General features: G+C 45.1%; 2 protein-coding genes across 2 annotated transcripts; both read left to right on the top strand.

Moving 5' to 3' along the window:
* Positions 1-4741: 4741 nt before the first annotated feature.
* LOC140226454 (histone H2B.2, embryonic) lies at positions 4742-5116 on the top strand. The gene has a single exon (XM_072306919.1). The coding sequence runs from the start codon at positions 4742-4744 to the stop codon at positions 5114-5116; it is 375 nt and encodes a 124-aa protein (XP_072163020.1).
* Positions 5117-11890: 6774 nt separating this feature from the next.
* LOC140226453 (histone H2B.2, embryonic) lies at positions 11891-12265 on the top strand. The gene has a single exon (XM_072306918.1). It carries the CDS (start codon positions 11891-11893, stop codon positions 12263-12265), a length of 375 nt encoding a protein of 124 aa, XP_072163019.1.
* Positions 12266-15661: the final 3396 nt, after the last annotated feature.

The following is a 15661-nucleotide window of genomic DNA, read 5'->3' as shown; positions in this document are numbered from 1 at the left end:
ATGGGTGCGGAAACAATCGGCGGGGATCACACTCTCAGTTGAATCAGCATTCAGATCACGTCAACACATTTGTCTCTCCGTCTCCAATCATGTCTGGACGAGGAAAATCTGGCAAGGCTCGCACCAAGGCCAAGTCTCGATCATCACGCGCCGGCCTGCAGTTCCCCGTCGGCCGAGTTCATCGCTTCCTTCGTAAAGGCAACTACGCCCAGAGAGTAGGCGCTGGTGCACCAGTGTACCTAGCTGCTGTTCTGGAGTACCTGACCGCTGAGATTCTGGAGCTGGCCGGCAACGCCGCACGCGATAACAAGAAGACGAGGATCATCCCGCGACATCTTCAACTTGCCGTTCGCAACGACGAAGAGCTGAACAAGCTGCTGGGAGGCGTGACAATCGCTCAGGGTGGTGTACTGCCAAACATCCAGGCTGTGCTTCTGCCGAAGAAGACTGCAAAGTCCAGTTAGACACTTCACGGCGGCTCTTTTCAACCAAACGGCCCTTATCAGGGCCACCACATTTTCCAGAAAGAATACATTCAATTCATCATGCTATTTTGTGTTGTGTTGAGATTTCCGCTATATCTGTTTTTTTTTTCTTTTCTTTTCTTTTTCTTTTTTTTTTCCTTTCTCTCTCTCTCTCTCTCTCTCTCTCTCTAATTATCCTTACTTGAATCACACATAAATAGGAAATGTAGAGAAAGGAAGAAATATAATGATAAATATGTAAGGTGACAATGCATGATATTATATAAGGAGACAAAATGGATAAGGGATATCTAGACCAAAGAATAAAGACTAAATATATAAGGTGGCAATACATACCATTAGATGAGGAGAGAATATGGAGTAAAGAATAAGCATAGACTAGAGTATGAAAATAAGCAAGAGTTAAGTACCAAGTTAATTTCGGAAGAATTTATGAATTTATGAAACGCACAGATGATAAATCGTCAGGCGAGGCCGTTCTGAGGTTAAAAAGAAGGTATTAAAATAAAAGAGTAATTTATCGACAACATAAGAACAGCACAGCCACATGTATGTAGGACGTTTGTGTGTTTGATTGCATTAATGCTCTAGTGTTTGTGCGTTTGCTGTCTAAAATTGTTGCAGTTTTCGGCATGTTGTAATATAAAACAGCTGCCTTAGGGAAACACGTGGATAAAACAAATGGAGCAGAAAAGTAAATCAAGTAATATGAAACAGAGAACAGATGTGGAAGCACATTAGGCAGAGCGTCTGCACGACGCCATGCCCGAGATGTCCGGTGATTCCTTCGAGGTACGCAATGAGCTGATAAAACGACAGTGCGAAGGTTGCGAGTCATTAGTTTTGTTCCACTACTCTCTGACTCACTACGTATCGCATCGATTGTTATCGTGATGGCGGCTTCGGAAGCAGCAAAGAAGACGACCAAGAAGAAAGCGCCCGAGCATCCACCGACCCAGGTGATGGTCAATGCTGCTATCGGCGCACTGAAGGAGCGGAATGGATCATCGCTTCAGGCCATTAAGAAGTACATCGCAGCCAACTACAAAGTAGGCGATATGGACCGACAGACCATCTTCATCAAGCGAGCTCTGCGGAAAGGGGTTGCCAACGAGACACTGGTTCAGACGAAAGGTGTCGGGGCATCTGGCTCTTTCAAGCTGAACGTCAAGGCAGCAAAGGCAGAGGCGGCGGAGAAGGCACGAAAAGAGAAGCAGAAGGCAAAGGTCAAGGCTGACCGCGAGAAGGCAAAGGCAAAGGCAGCCGCAAAGAAAGAGAAGGCGGTCGCCAAGAAGGCCAAAGCTGCAGCAGAAAAGAAGGAGAAGAAGAAGAAGGCGACAAAGAAGAAGCCGGCGAAGAAGACAGCAACCAAGTCGGAGAAAACGAAGACGCCCAAGAAGAAGACCGCAGCAAAGAAGCCATCCAAGAAGGCAACCCCGAAGAAAGTGGCGAAGAAGACGACGACCAAATCCAAGGCGGCAAAACCAAAGAAGCCTGCTGCCAAGAAGGGTGCCAAATAAGTTTATTTGCACCTCACACCAAAAATCAAACGGCTCTTTTAAGAGCCACCACAAACCCAAGAAAGAATAATTGTTGCAGTATCAACCAGTCGATGGAAAGATGCACTGAGAAAAGAAAGAAAAAAAAAAAGAAGGAAATACACGAAACGGGGAAATAGAAAGGAATAGTTTACAAAAACAGAAATCATTCTATATTGGTGAATTTATGTTGAAAAGGAGAGAATGGTAGATGAAGGCACAATTGAGGAGTTTTATGTGTTACTCAAGAGCAAACAATTGTGTGAGAGCTAGCGAAAATAGGCTAAACAGAATGCGAGCGGGGGGAGGGTGATGGTTTTCGTTTGGGAGAGAAGTTTTACTCTGAAAAATCGTTTCAAGCTCGAAATTATGTGAGTGTGAGTGTGTGTATATATGTATATGTATATGTATATATCTGCCACTCCATATCTATGTAGCTTTGTGCTGTCAATATTATCATATGTGTATTTTATTTGTTCATTTCTTTAGGTAATGTGCGACAGAGTAATGTATGTGATGTGACACAGTGCCCGTCCGACTCGCGGTGCTGGTCTGGTCAACGCAACGAACGGCCGTGAGGTGGCGCACTCGATCCAGCCGGATCTCGTGCAGGCGGATCGTGGGCTGGCCGCGGCGGACAGTAGGAGAATGGGGCGTCGCCCTCCATGTCCGCAAAGCGGTTACTTAACCCTGTTCGGTCATTGGGAGCGTCATCATTCGGCTTTTGGATCTCTCATCAGCTAAACCACAATCAACTCACGCCATCATGTCTGGACGCGGTAAAGGAGGCAAAGGACTAGGAAAGGGAGGAGCAAAGCGGCACCGCAAAGTTCTTCGAGATAACATCCAGGGCATCACCAAGCCAGCCATCCGTCGTCTGGCAAGAAGGGGCGGCGTGAAGCGAATCTCGGGCCTCATCTACGAAGAAACCCGCGGAGTCCTGAAAGTCTTCCTTGAGAACGTGATCCGCGATGCAGTGACATACTGCGAGCATGCCAAACGCAAGACGGTTACTGCCATGGACGTCGTCTACGCATTGAAGAGGCAGGGACGAACACTCTACGGATTTGGCGGCTAGAATTTAACGGCCTCCTGCACCACAAAACAACGGCTCTTTTCAGAGCCACCACATTATCAAGAAAGAATACACTTAATGAAACAAGTTTCCACATCTCTTTCCTTTTCTTTATTACGGAACGTCATCATAAGTAGCACGTTTGAATCAATGCGCAATCTATCTATCTATATAACCACACTGTTCGTACATCTTTTAAGTTCAGATTTCTGTTTCGTGGCAATGCTCTTAAAACGCCCTCATTATACGCTTTACAGAGTTTACCGGTTGTAATTGAAGGTAATAGAATAATTATGGCATCCATTCGCTGATCACAGCCCCCAGTTGCAAATAGAGAGAGTGAGAGAGAGAGAGAGAGAGAGAGAGAAAGAGAGAGACGTTATTTTCATAAGTAAAGTTGTTGTCATACAATTGTAAAGTTGTTGTCATACAATTGTAAAGTTGTTGCTTTATGTGTAAAGTTGTTGCCTTTTTGGTAAAGTTGTTGCTCCCATAGTGGGCGGGTTGTATAAAGCAACAACATTACACATTTCTTTGGTGAAGTTGTTGCCTTTGCTCACAGATATTTCAGAGTTGTGAAGCTCACAATGCACATGCCGCCCCGCGCCTGGACATGGACTGGAATTTGGAGATACTACCAAGACAGTATCATTCAGAAAAAAAAAACAAACAAACAAACAAACAAACAAAAACAAAAACAGAAGATAAAAAAGACACACACACACACACACACACACCCACCAAAAAAAAAAAAAACCACACACAAAAAAAAAAAACAAACCCTGCTAATTATTGACTACATTGTATTATGAATAAAGTAGATTGTTTGGCTTCACCTGATATTGAGTTAAACTCACTAAAGAGGATAGATTCTATACCCTATTTTGCATATAGCCAATTTTACGCAGATTCAATACCCTCAATACAAAATGTGGGTAAGTCTGGACAATATCTTGCTGTCTGACATTGGCTTTTGGTATTGTGCAGTGGGAAACAAGCAGTCAATCAATCAATCAATCAATCAATCAATCAATCAAGTAGGTAAAAAAAAAAAGAGTATCAGCAAAGTATGAATGCAAGAAGGTATGTTTTTTTTTTTCTAACGCAAAATGAATATTTACAAATAGATTTCAGCTTCAGCGTGTCAGCGAGCGGCGACGAAGGTAGATAACATGTGTAAGCTTAACACGCAATCAAAAGGAATAAGGGAAGTTAGCAGCTTTTTTTGCGAGATACGAAACAGAATATATATAGTTACAGGAGATTTTCTAGATCTAGTTTGATTACAAAGAGAAAAGAAAAGAAAAGTAAATGGTGATTTAATATTTGCAGAGAATATTATTCACGTTTTTCATTTTTACACGCAATTCGTGAACAAATTAAGGTAAAATTGGACAAAAATCTGTCTACTGCCATCTGGTGGCAGAAACCGTTATTCCACCACCGCGGCCGGCCGGCCGGCAGGCGGGGCCGTCACGCCCGCCTGAATCGATGCTTCTGCTAATCCTCATCTAATTTGCATGAACTGTGCGAGCGGATCCTCCAAACGCGTATAAAAGAGGAAAGGGGGCAGCTGACCATAACATTTCTCTTTCAAAGCTGCATCGAATTCGCATCCGCCTAGTCTCTAGTCAACGCTCACAATGGCTCCTCCATCCGGACAAGTTGCCAAGAAGGGTTCCAAGAAAGCTGCCAAGGCTCCCCGGCCCAATGCCGACAAGAAGAGGCGTAGGAAGAGGAAGGAGAGCTACGGCATCTACATCTACAAGGTTCTGAAGCAAGTCCACCCAGATACTGGAATTTCGAGTCGCGCCATGTCCATCATGAACAGCTTCGTCAACGACATTTTCGAACGCATCGCCGCCGAAGCTGCACGTCTCGGTCAGTACAACAAGAAGTCGACCATCAGCAGCCGTGAAGTGCAGACCGCAGTGCGCCTCCTTCTCCCCGGAGAACTGGCAAAGCACGCCGTCAGCGAGGGCACCAAAGCTGTCACCAAGTACACTACATCCAAGTAGATGTCCACAGTCGCCTATATCTCAAACGGCCCTTATCAGGGCCACCACATAACCAAGAAAGAATATCCCACTGTTGTATGAAAACCTAATCATATCCTAATTATAACGAATCGAAAAGCTAGTACTTTACCCACCAGAGAAATACAAATCATCGCTTGTTTATAGTGACTTCACATTGTATGCTTATTTATATTTGCTTCTCGTGTTCACTTAATGTATTCGTTAATTAGTTTATTGACAGCACCACCTGATTGAAACATGGTAAAATTAGGCAAACATATTACAGATTAATGTTTAAGACCCGCACAATATAGATTAACTTCCAATCAGCCAGCTCTTCCCTTTCGGGTAAAAGAGTGTATTAAATTACCACACCGCTTTATAGAATCGTCTTCTTAACGAGCTGTTGCTATATGAATCTATTCCAAATACCATCATGCACGTATAGTAATAATATCACTGTTACAGCAGCCTGCATACAGAAAAAAAAAAAATCTCGTTCGGAATGATGTTTTCAGTATATTATACGCCGCAATAATCATTGAATTCGCGAGCTGGTATCTCAACGGCGCCATCTACGGGAAGGCGTGAACAGGTTGAGCGGCGTGACCAACCATAGCGGACGGGACGGGTGGGGGCCGCCGCTGCGGGGCTGGTGCGCCCAGTTCGGACAAAGGAAATCACTGCTTGACCAATCACAGGCCACGGATTGGATCCGTCCCGGGTCTAGGGATCCATCGTCCGCGATATAAAATGGGAGCTGGATGTCCGGCGGTTTCATTCTCTTCCCAACTCCGCATCGAAAAATCTCCCCACTCGTTACCTGAAGAAAACATGGCTCGCACCAAGCAGACGGCTCGCAAGTCGACTGGAGGCAAGGCTCCTCGCAAGCAACTGGCTACGAAGGCTGCTCGCAAGAGTGCCCCCGCCACCGGAGGAGTGAAGAAACCTCATCGCTATAGGCCCGGCACAGTCGCACTTCGTGAGATTCGCCGCTACCAGAAGAGCACCGAACTTCTCATCCGCAAACTCCCCTTCCAGCGACTTGTTCGTGAGATTGCTCAGGATTTCAAGACCGAGCTGCGCTTCCAAAGTTCTGCTGTCATGGCCCTCCAAGAAGCGAGCGAGGCTTATCTCGTCGGTCTGTTCGAAGACACCAACCTGTGCGCCATCCACGCCAAGCGGGTTACCATCATGCCCAAGGACATTCAGCTGGCCCGTCGCATCCGGGGAGAGAGGGCGTAGAGAGAGGCCTGTCCTCCGTGGTCGCACCACACAACACAACGGCTCTTTTCAGAGCCACCACATTATCAAGAAAGAATATCATGGTTCATACAGGACAATATTCTGTTTGTTATTCTTAGTTTTAAAAAGTAGAGCCTTGGATGATGTTAGATATTTATGTATTTAAAAGTGCACACGTAGTTGAACGGAAATGAAAAATGAGAACAAGAAAACCACAAAGATAAATGAAATGCACGTAAAGTAGGGATATCTGCCCCCCCCCCCTTCAAATGAAACGCAGTCTACGGTGATTATGTACCTAGCAAATCAATTCATATGTAACTGAGACGAGAAGGGGTCTGTAAGGTGCTTGATAGAGAGGAAGAGAGAGAGAGAGAGAGGGGGGGGGGAGAGGGATAGATAGGGAGACAGAAGGAGTGAAGGGAGGGGGGTAAGAAAAAGTAAAACTATGTGGTCAAGAAAAGGAAAAAAAAAAAAAGATTGTGACGTTAATTCGGAGCCTTTTTACCAATGTGTTGACGTGATCTGAATGCTGATTCAACTGAAAGTGTGTATTCACAATTGCTTTATTGTGAAATATAATACATGGACAGCCGCCGCGATACAACTAGCTGCATTGAACTACTACACACTGTGCCGAGTTAGCCAGCAAGAGGGCAGCAAACAGCGCTTGTGTCCGCACTGGCAGCAGTAGCAGCTGCCCACTTCTGCCACCGGCTACGCTGATTGGTCGACCGGTCAACAAAAGGATCTTGACCCGCTGGATCCCCGAGCGGGGTATAAATGGGTGCGGAAACAATCGGCGGGGATCACACTCTCAGTTGAATCAGCATTCAGATCACGTCAACACATTTGTCTCTCCGTCTCCAATCATGTCTGGACGAGGAAAATCTGGCAAGGCTCGCACCAAGGCCAAGTCTCGATCATCACGCGCCGGCCTGCAGTTCCCCGTCGGCCGAGTTCATCGCTTCCTTCGTAAAGGCAACTACGCCCAGAGAGTAGGCGCTGGTGCACCAGTGTACCTAGCTGCTGTTCTGGAGTACCTGACCGCTGAGATTCTGGAGCTGGCCGGCAACGCCGCACGCGATAACAAGAAGACGAGGATCATCCCGCGACATCTTCAACTTGCCGTTCGCAACGACGAAGAGCTGAACAAGCTGCTGGGAGGCGTGACAATCGCTCAGGGTGGTGTACTGCCAAACATCCAGGCTGTGCTTCTGCCGAAGAAGACTGCAAAGTCCAGTTAGACACTTCACGGCGGCTCTTTTCAACCAAACGGCCCTTATCAGGGCCACCACATTTTCCAGAAAGAATACATTCAATTCATCATGCTATTTTGTGTTGTGTTGAGATTTCCGCTATATCTGTTTTTTTTTTCTTTTCTTTTCTTTTTCTTTTTTTTTTCCTTTCTCTCTCTCTCTCTCTCTCTCTCTCTCTAATTATCCTTACTTGAATCACACATAAATAGGAAATGTAGAGAAAGGAAGAAATATAATGATAAATATGTAAGGTGACAATGCATGATATTATATAAGGAGACAAAATGGATAAGGGATATCTAGACCAAAGAATAAAGACTAAATATATAAGGTGGCAATACATACCATTAGATGAGGAGAGAATATGGAGTAAAGAATAAGCATAGACTAGAGTATGAAAATAAGCAAGAGTTAAGTACCAAGTTAATTTCGGAAGAATTTATGAATTTATGAAACGCACAGATGATAAATCGTCAGGCGAGGCCGTTCTGAGGTTAAAAAGAAGGTATTAAAATAAAAGAGTAATTTATCGACAACATAAGAACAGCACAGCCACATGTATGTAGGACGTTTGTGTGTTTGATTGCATTAATGCTCTAGTGTTTGTGCGTTTGCTGTCTAAAATTGTTGCAGTTTTCGGCATGTTGTAATATAAAACAGCTGCCTTAGGGAAACACGTGGATAAAACAAATGGAGCAGAAAAGTAAATCAAGTAATATGAAACAGAGAACAGATGTGGAAGCACATTAGGCAGAGCGTCTGCACGACGCCATGCCCGAGATGTCCGGTGATTCCTTCGAGGTACGCAATGAGCTGATAAAACGACAGTGCGAAGGTTGCGAGTCATTAGTTTTGTTCCACTACTCTCTGACTCACTACGTATCGCATCGATTGTTATCGTGATGGCGGCTTCGGAAGCAGCAAAGAAGACGACCAAGAAGAAAGCGCCCGAGCATCCACCGACCCAGGTGATGGTCAATGCTGCTATCGGCGCACTGAAGGAGCGGAATGGATCATCGCTTCAGGCCATTAAGAAGTACATCGCAGCCAACTACAAAGTAGGCGATATGGACCGACAGACCATCTTCATCAAGCGAGCTCTGCGGAAAGGGGTTGCCAACGAGACACTGGTTCAGACGAAAGGTGTCGGGGCATCTGGCTCTTTCAAGCTGAACGTCAAGGCAGCAAAGGCAGAGGCGGCGGAGAAGGCACGAAAAGAGAAGCAGAAGGCAAAGGTCAAGGCTGACCGCGAGAAGGCAAAGGCAAAGGCAGCCGCAAAGAAAGAGAAGGCGGTCGCCAAGAAGGCCAAAGCTGCAGCAGAAAAGAAGGAGAAGAAGAAGAAGGCGACAAAGAAGAAGCCGGCGAAGAAGACAGCAACCAAGTCGGAGAAAACGAAGACGCCCAAGAAGAAGACCGCAGCAAAGAAGCCATCCAAGAAGGCAACCCCGAAGAAAGTGGCGAAGAAGACGACGACCAAATCCAAGGCGGCAAAACCAAAGAAGCCTGCTGCCAAGAAGGGTGCCAAATAAGTTTATTTGCACCTCACACCAAAAATCAAACGGCTCTTTTAAGAGCCACCACAAACCCAAGAAAGAATAATTGTTGCAGTATCAACCAGTCGATGGAAAGATGCACTGAGAAAAGAAAGAAAAAAAAAAAGAAGGAAATACACGAAACGGGGAAATAGAAAGGAATAGTTTACAAAAACAGAAATCATTCTATATTGGTGAATTTATGTTGAAAAGGAGAGAATGGTAGATGAAGGCACAATTGAGGAGTTTTATGTGTTACTCAAGAGCAAACAATTGTGTGAGAGCTAGCGAAAATAGGCTAAACAGAATGCGAGCGGGGGGAGGGTGATGGTTTTCGTTTGGGAGAGAAGTTTTACTCTGAAAAATCGTTTCAAGCTCGAAATTATGTGAGTGTGAGTGTGTGTATATATGTATATGTATATGTATATATCTGCCACTCCATATCTATGTAGCTTTGTGCTGTCAATATTATCATATGTGTATTTTATTTGTTCATTTCTTTAGGTAATGTGCGACAGAGTAATGTATGTGATGTGACACAGTGCCCGTCCGACTCGCGGTGCTGGTCTGGTCAACGCAACGAACGGCCGTGAGGTGGCGCACTCGATCCAGCCGGATCTCGTGCAGGCGGATCGTGGGCTGGCCGCGGCGGACAGTAGGAGAATGGGGCGTCGCCCTCCATGTCCGCAAAGCGGTTACTTAACCCTGTTCGGTCATTGGGAGCGTCATCATTCGGCTTTTGGATCTCTCATCAGCTAAACCACAATCAACTCACGCCATCATGTCTGGACGCGGTAAAGGAGGCAAAGGACTAGGAAAGGGAGGAGCAAAGCGGCACCGCAAAGTTCTTCGAGATAACATCCAGGGCATCACCAAGCCAGCCATCCGTCGTCTGGCAAGAAGGGGCGGCGTGAAGCGAATCTCGGGCCTCATCTACGAAGAAACCCGCGGAGTCCTGAAAGTCTTCCTTGAGAACGTGATCCGCGATGCAGTGACATACTGCGAGCATGCCAAACGCAAGACGGTTACTGCCATGGACGTCGTCTACGCATTGAAGAGGCAGGGACGAACACTCTACGGATTTGGCGGCTAGAATTTAACGGCCTCCTGCACCACAAAACAACGGCTCTTTTCAGAGCCACCACATTATCAAGAAAGAATACACTTAATGAAACAAGTTTCCACATCTCTTTCCTTTTCTTTATTACGGAACGTCATCATAAGTAGCACGTTTGAATCAATGCGCAATCTATCTATCTATATAACCACACTGTTCGTACATCTTTTAAGTTCAGATTTCTGTTTCGTGGCAATGCTCTTAAAACGCCCTCATTATACGCTTTACAGAGTTTACCGGTTGTAATTGAAGGTAATAGAATAATTATGGCATCCATTCGCTGATCACAGCCCCCAGTTGCAAATAGAGAGTGAGAGAGAGAGAGAGAGAGAGAGAGAGAGAAAGAAAGAAAGAGAGAGACGTTATTTTCATAAGTAAAGTTGTTGTCATACAATTGTAAAGTTGTTGTCATACAATTGTAAAGTTGTTGCTTTATGTGTAAAGTTGTTGCCTTTTTGGTAAAGTTGTTGCTCCCATAGTGGGCGGGTTGTATAAAGCAACAACATTACACATTTCTTTGGTGAAGTTGTTGCCTTTGCTCACAGATATTTCAGAGTTGTGAAGCTCACAATGCACATGCCGCCCCGCGCCTGGACATGGACTGGAATTTGGAGATACTACCAAGACAGTATCATTCAGAAAAAAAAAAAACAAACAAACAAACAAACAAAAACAAAAACAGAAGATAAAAAAGACACACACACACACACACACACACCCACCAAAAAAAAAAAAAACCACACACAAAAAAAAAAAAAACAAACCCTGCTAATTATTGACTACATTGTATTATGAATAAAGTAGATTGTTTGGCTTCACCTGATATTGAGTTAAACTCACTAAAGAGGATAGATTCTATACCCTATTTTGCATATAGCCAATTTTACGGAGATTCAATACCCTCAATACAAAATGTGGGTAAGTCTGGACAATATCTTGCTGTCTGACATTGGCTTTTGGTATTGTGCAGTGGGAAACAAGCAGTCAATCAATCAATCAATCAATCAATCAATCAAGTAGGTAAAAAAAAAAAGAGTATCAGCAAAGTATGAATGCAAGAAGGTATGTTTTTTTTTTCTAACGCAAAATGAATATTTACAAATAGATTTCAGCTTCAGCGTGTCAGCGAGCGGCGACGAAGGTAGATAACATGTGTAAGCTTAACACGCAATCAAAAGGAATAAGGGAAGTTAGCAGCTTTTTTTGCGAGATACGAAACAGAATATATATAGTTACAGGAGATTTTCTAGATCTAGTTTGATTACAAAGAGAAAAGAAAAGAAAAGTAAATGGTGATTTAATATTTGCAGAGAATATTATTCACGTTTTTCATTTTTACACGCAATTCGTGAACAAATTAAGGTAAAATTGGACAAAAATCTGTCTACTGCCATCTGGTGGCAGAAACCGTTATTCCACCACCGCGGCCGGCCGGCCGGCAGGCGGGGCCGTCACGCCCGCCTGAATCGATGCTTCTGCTAATCCTCATCTAATTTGCATGAACTGTGCGAGCGGATCCTCCAAACGCGTATAAAAGAGGAAAGGGGGCAGCTGACCATAACATTTCTCTTTCAAAGCTGCATCGAATTCGCATCCGCCTAGTCTCTAGTCAACGCTCACAATGGCTCCTCCATCCGGACAAGTTGCCAAGAAGGGTTCCAAGAAAGCTGCCAAGGCTCCCCGGCCCAATGCCGACAAGAAGAGGCGTAGGAAGAGGAAGGAGAGCTACGGCATCTACATCTACAAGGTTCTGAAGCAAGTCCACCCAGATACTGGAATTTCGAGTCGCGCCATGTCCATCATGAACAGCTTCGTCAACGACATTTTCGAACGCATCGCCGCCGAAGCTGCACGTCTCGGTCAGTACAACAAGAAGTCGACCATCAGCAGCCGTGAAGTGCAGACCGCAGTGCGCCTCCTTCTCCCCGGAGAACTGGCAAAGCACGCCGTCAGCGAGGGCACCAAAGCTGTCACCAAGTACACTACATCCAAGTAGATGTCCACAGTCGCCTATATCTCAAACGGCCCTTATCAGGGCCACCACATAACCAAGAAAGAATATCCCACTGTTGTATGAAAACCTAATCATATCCTAATTATAACGAATCGAAAAGCTAGTACTTTACCCACCAGAGAAATACAAATCATCGCTTGTTTATAGTGACTTCACATTGTATGCTTATTTATATTTGCTTCTCGTGTTCACTTAATGTATTCGTTAATTAGTTTATTGACAGCACCACCTGATTGAAACATGGTAAAATTAGGCAAACATATTACAGATTAATGTTTAAGACCCGCACAATATAGATTAACTTCCAATCAGCCAGCTCTTCCCTTTCGGGTAAAAGAGTGTATTAAATTACCACACCGCTTTATAGAATCGTCTTCTTAACGAGCTGTTGCTATATGAATCTATTCCAAATACCATCATGCACGTATAGTAATAATATCACTGTTACAGCAGCCTGCATACAGAAAAAAAAAAATCTCGTTCGGAATGATGTTTTCAGTATATTATACGCCGCAATAATCATTGAATTCGCGAGCTGGTATCTCAACGGCGCCATCTACGGGAAGGCGTGAACAGGTTGAGCGGCGTGACCAACCATAGCGGACGGGACGGGTGGGGGCCGCCGCTGCGGGGCTGGTGCGCCCAGTTCGGACAAAGGAAATCACTGCTTGACCAATCACAGGCCACGGATTGGATCCGTCCCGGGTCTAGGGATCCATCGTCCGCGATATAAAATGGGAGCTGGATGTCCGGCGGTTTCATTCTCTTCCCAACTCCGCATCGAAAAATCTCCCCACTCGTTACCTGAAGAAAACATGGCTCGCACCAAGCAGACGGCTCGCAAGTCGACTGGAGGCAAGGCTCCTCGCAAGCAACTGGCTACGAAGGCTGCTCGCAAGAGTGCCCCCGCCACCGGAGGAGTGAAGAAACCTCATCGCTATAGGCCCGGCACAGTCGCACTTCGTGAGATTCGCCGCTACCAGAAGAGCACCGAACTTCTCATCCGCAAACTCCCCTTCCAGCGACTTGTTCGTGAGATTGCTCAGGATTTCAAGACCGAGCTGCGCTTCCAAAGTTCTGCTGTCATGGCCCTCCAAGAAGCGAGCGAGGCTTATCTCGTCGGTCTGTTCGAAGACACCAACCTGTGCGCCATCCACGCCAAGCGGGTTACCATCATGCCCAAGGACATTCAGCTGGCCCGTCGCATCCGGGGAGAGAGGGCGTAGAGAGAGGCCTGTCCTCCGTGGTCGCACCACACAACACAACGGCTCTTTTCAGAGCCACCACATTATCAAGAAAGAATATCATGGTTCATACAGGACAATATTCTGTTTGTTATTCTTAGTTTTAAAAAGTAGAGCCTTGGATGATGTTAGATATTTATGTATTTAAAAGTGCACACGTAGTTGAACGGAAATGAAAAATGAGAACAAGAAAACCACAAAGATAAATGAAATGCACGTAAAGTAGGGATATCTGCCCCCCCCTTCAAATGAAACGCAGTCTACGGTGATTATGTACCTAGCAAATCAATTCATATGTAACTGAGACGAGAAGGGGTCTGTAAGGTGCTTGATAGAGAGGAAGAGAGAGAGAGAGAGAGGGGGGGGGGGAGAGGGATAGATAGGGAGACAGAAGGAGTGAAGGGAGGGGGGTAAGAAAAAGTAAAACTATGTGGTCAAGAAAAGGAAAAAAAAAAGATTGTGACGTTAATTCGGAGCCTTTTTACCAATGTGTTGACGTGATCTGAATGCTGATTCAACTGAAAGTGTGTATTCACAATTGCTTTATTGTGAAATATAATACATGGACAGCCGCCGCGATACAACTAGCTGCATTGAACTACTACACACTGTGCCGAGTTAGCCAGCAAGAGGGCAGCAAACAGCGCTTGTGTCCGCACTGGCAGCAGTAGCAGCTGCCCACTTCTGCCACCGGCTACGCTGATTGGTCGACCGGTCAACAAAAGGATCTTGACCCGCTGGATCCCCGAGCGGGGTATAAATGGGTGCGGAAACAATCGGCGGGGATCACACTCTCAGTTGAATCAGCATTCAGATCACGTCAACACATTTGTCTCTCCGTCTCCAATCATGTCTGGACGAGGAAAATCTGGCAAGGCTCGCACCAAGGCCAAGTCTCGATCATCACGCGCCGGCCTGCAGTTCCCCGTCGGCCGAGTTCATCGCTTCCTTCGTAAAGGCAACTACGCCCAGAGAGTAGGCGCTGGTGCACCAGTGTACCTAGCTGCTGTTCTGGAGTACCTGACCGCTGAGATTCTGGAGCTGGCCGGCAACGCCGCACGCGATAACAAGAAGACGAGGATCATCCCGCGACATCTTCAACTTGCCGTTCGCAACGACGAAGAGCTGAACAAGCTGCTGGGAGGCGTGACAATCGCTCAGGGTGGTGTACTGCCAAACATCCAGGCTGTGCTTCTGCCGAAGAAGACTGCAAAGTCCAGTTAGACACTTCACGGCGGCTCTTTTCAACCAAACGGCCCTTATCAGGGCCACCACATTTTCCAGAAAGAATACATTCAATTCATCATGCTATTTTGTGTTGTGTTGAGATTTCCGCTATATCTGTTTTTTTTTCTTTTCTTTTCTTTTTCTTTTTTTTTCCTTTCTCTCTCTCTCTCTCTCTCTCTCTCTCTCTAATTATCCTTACTTGAATCACACATAAATAGGAAATGTAGAGAAAGGAAGAAATATAATGATAAATATGTAAGGTGACAATGCATGATATTATATAAGGAGACAAAATGGATAAGGGATATCTAGACCAAAGAATAAAGACTAAATATATAAGGTGGCAATACATACCATTAGATGAGGAGAGAATATGGAGTAAAGAATAAGCATAGACTAGAGTATGAAAATAAGCAAGAGTTAAGTACCAAGTTAATTTCGGAAGAATTTATGAATTTATGAAACGCACAGATGATAAATCGTCAGGCGAGGCCGTTCTGAGGTTAAAAAGAAGGTATTAAAACAAAAGAGTAATTTATCGACAACATAAGAACAGCACAGCCACATGTATGTAGGACGTTTGTGTGTTTGATTGCATTAATGCTCTAGTGTTTGTGCGTTTGCTGTCTAAAATTGTTGCAGTTTTCGGCATGTTGTAATATAAAACAGCTGCCTTAGGGAAACACGTGGATAAAACAAATGGAGCAGAAAAGTAAATCAAGTAATATGAAACAGAGAACAGATGTGGAAGCACATTAGGCAGAGCGTCTGCACGACGCCATGCCCGAGATGTCCGGTGATTCCTTCGAGGTACGCAATGAGCTGATAAAACGACAGTGCGAAGGTTGCGAGTCATTAGTTTTGTTCCACTACTCTCTGACTCACTACGTATCGCATCGATTGTTAT

Source organism: Diadema setosum, chromosome 3 (assembly GCF_964275005.1).
Source record: "Diadema setosum chromosome 3, eeDiaSeto1, whole genome shotgun sequence".
Lineage (NCBI taxonomy): Eukaryota > Metazoa > Echinodermata > Echinoidea > Diadematoida > Diadematidae > Diadema > Diadema setosum.
Note: the sequence above shows the minus strand (reverse complement) of the source record. Positions and strands in the feature narration are given on the sequence as shown.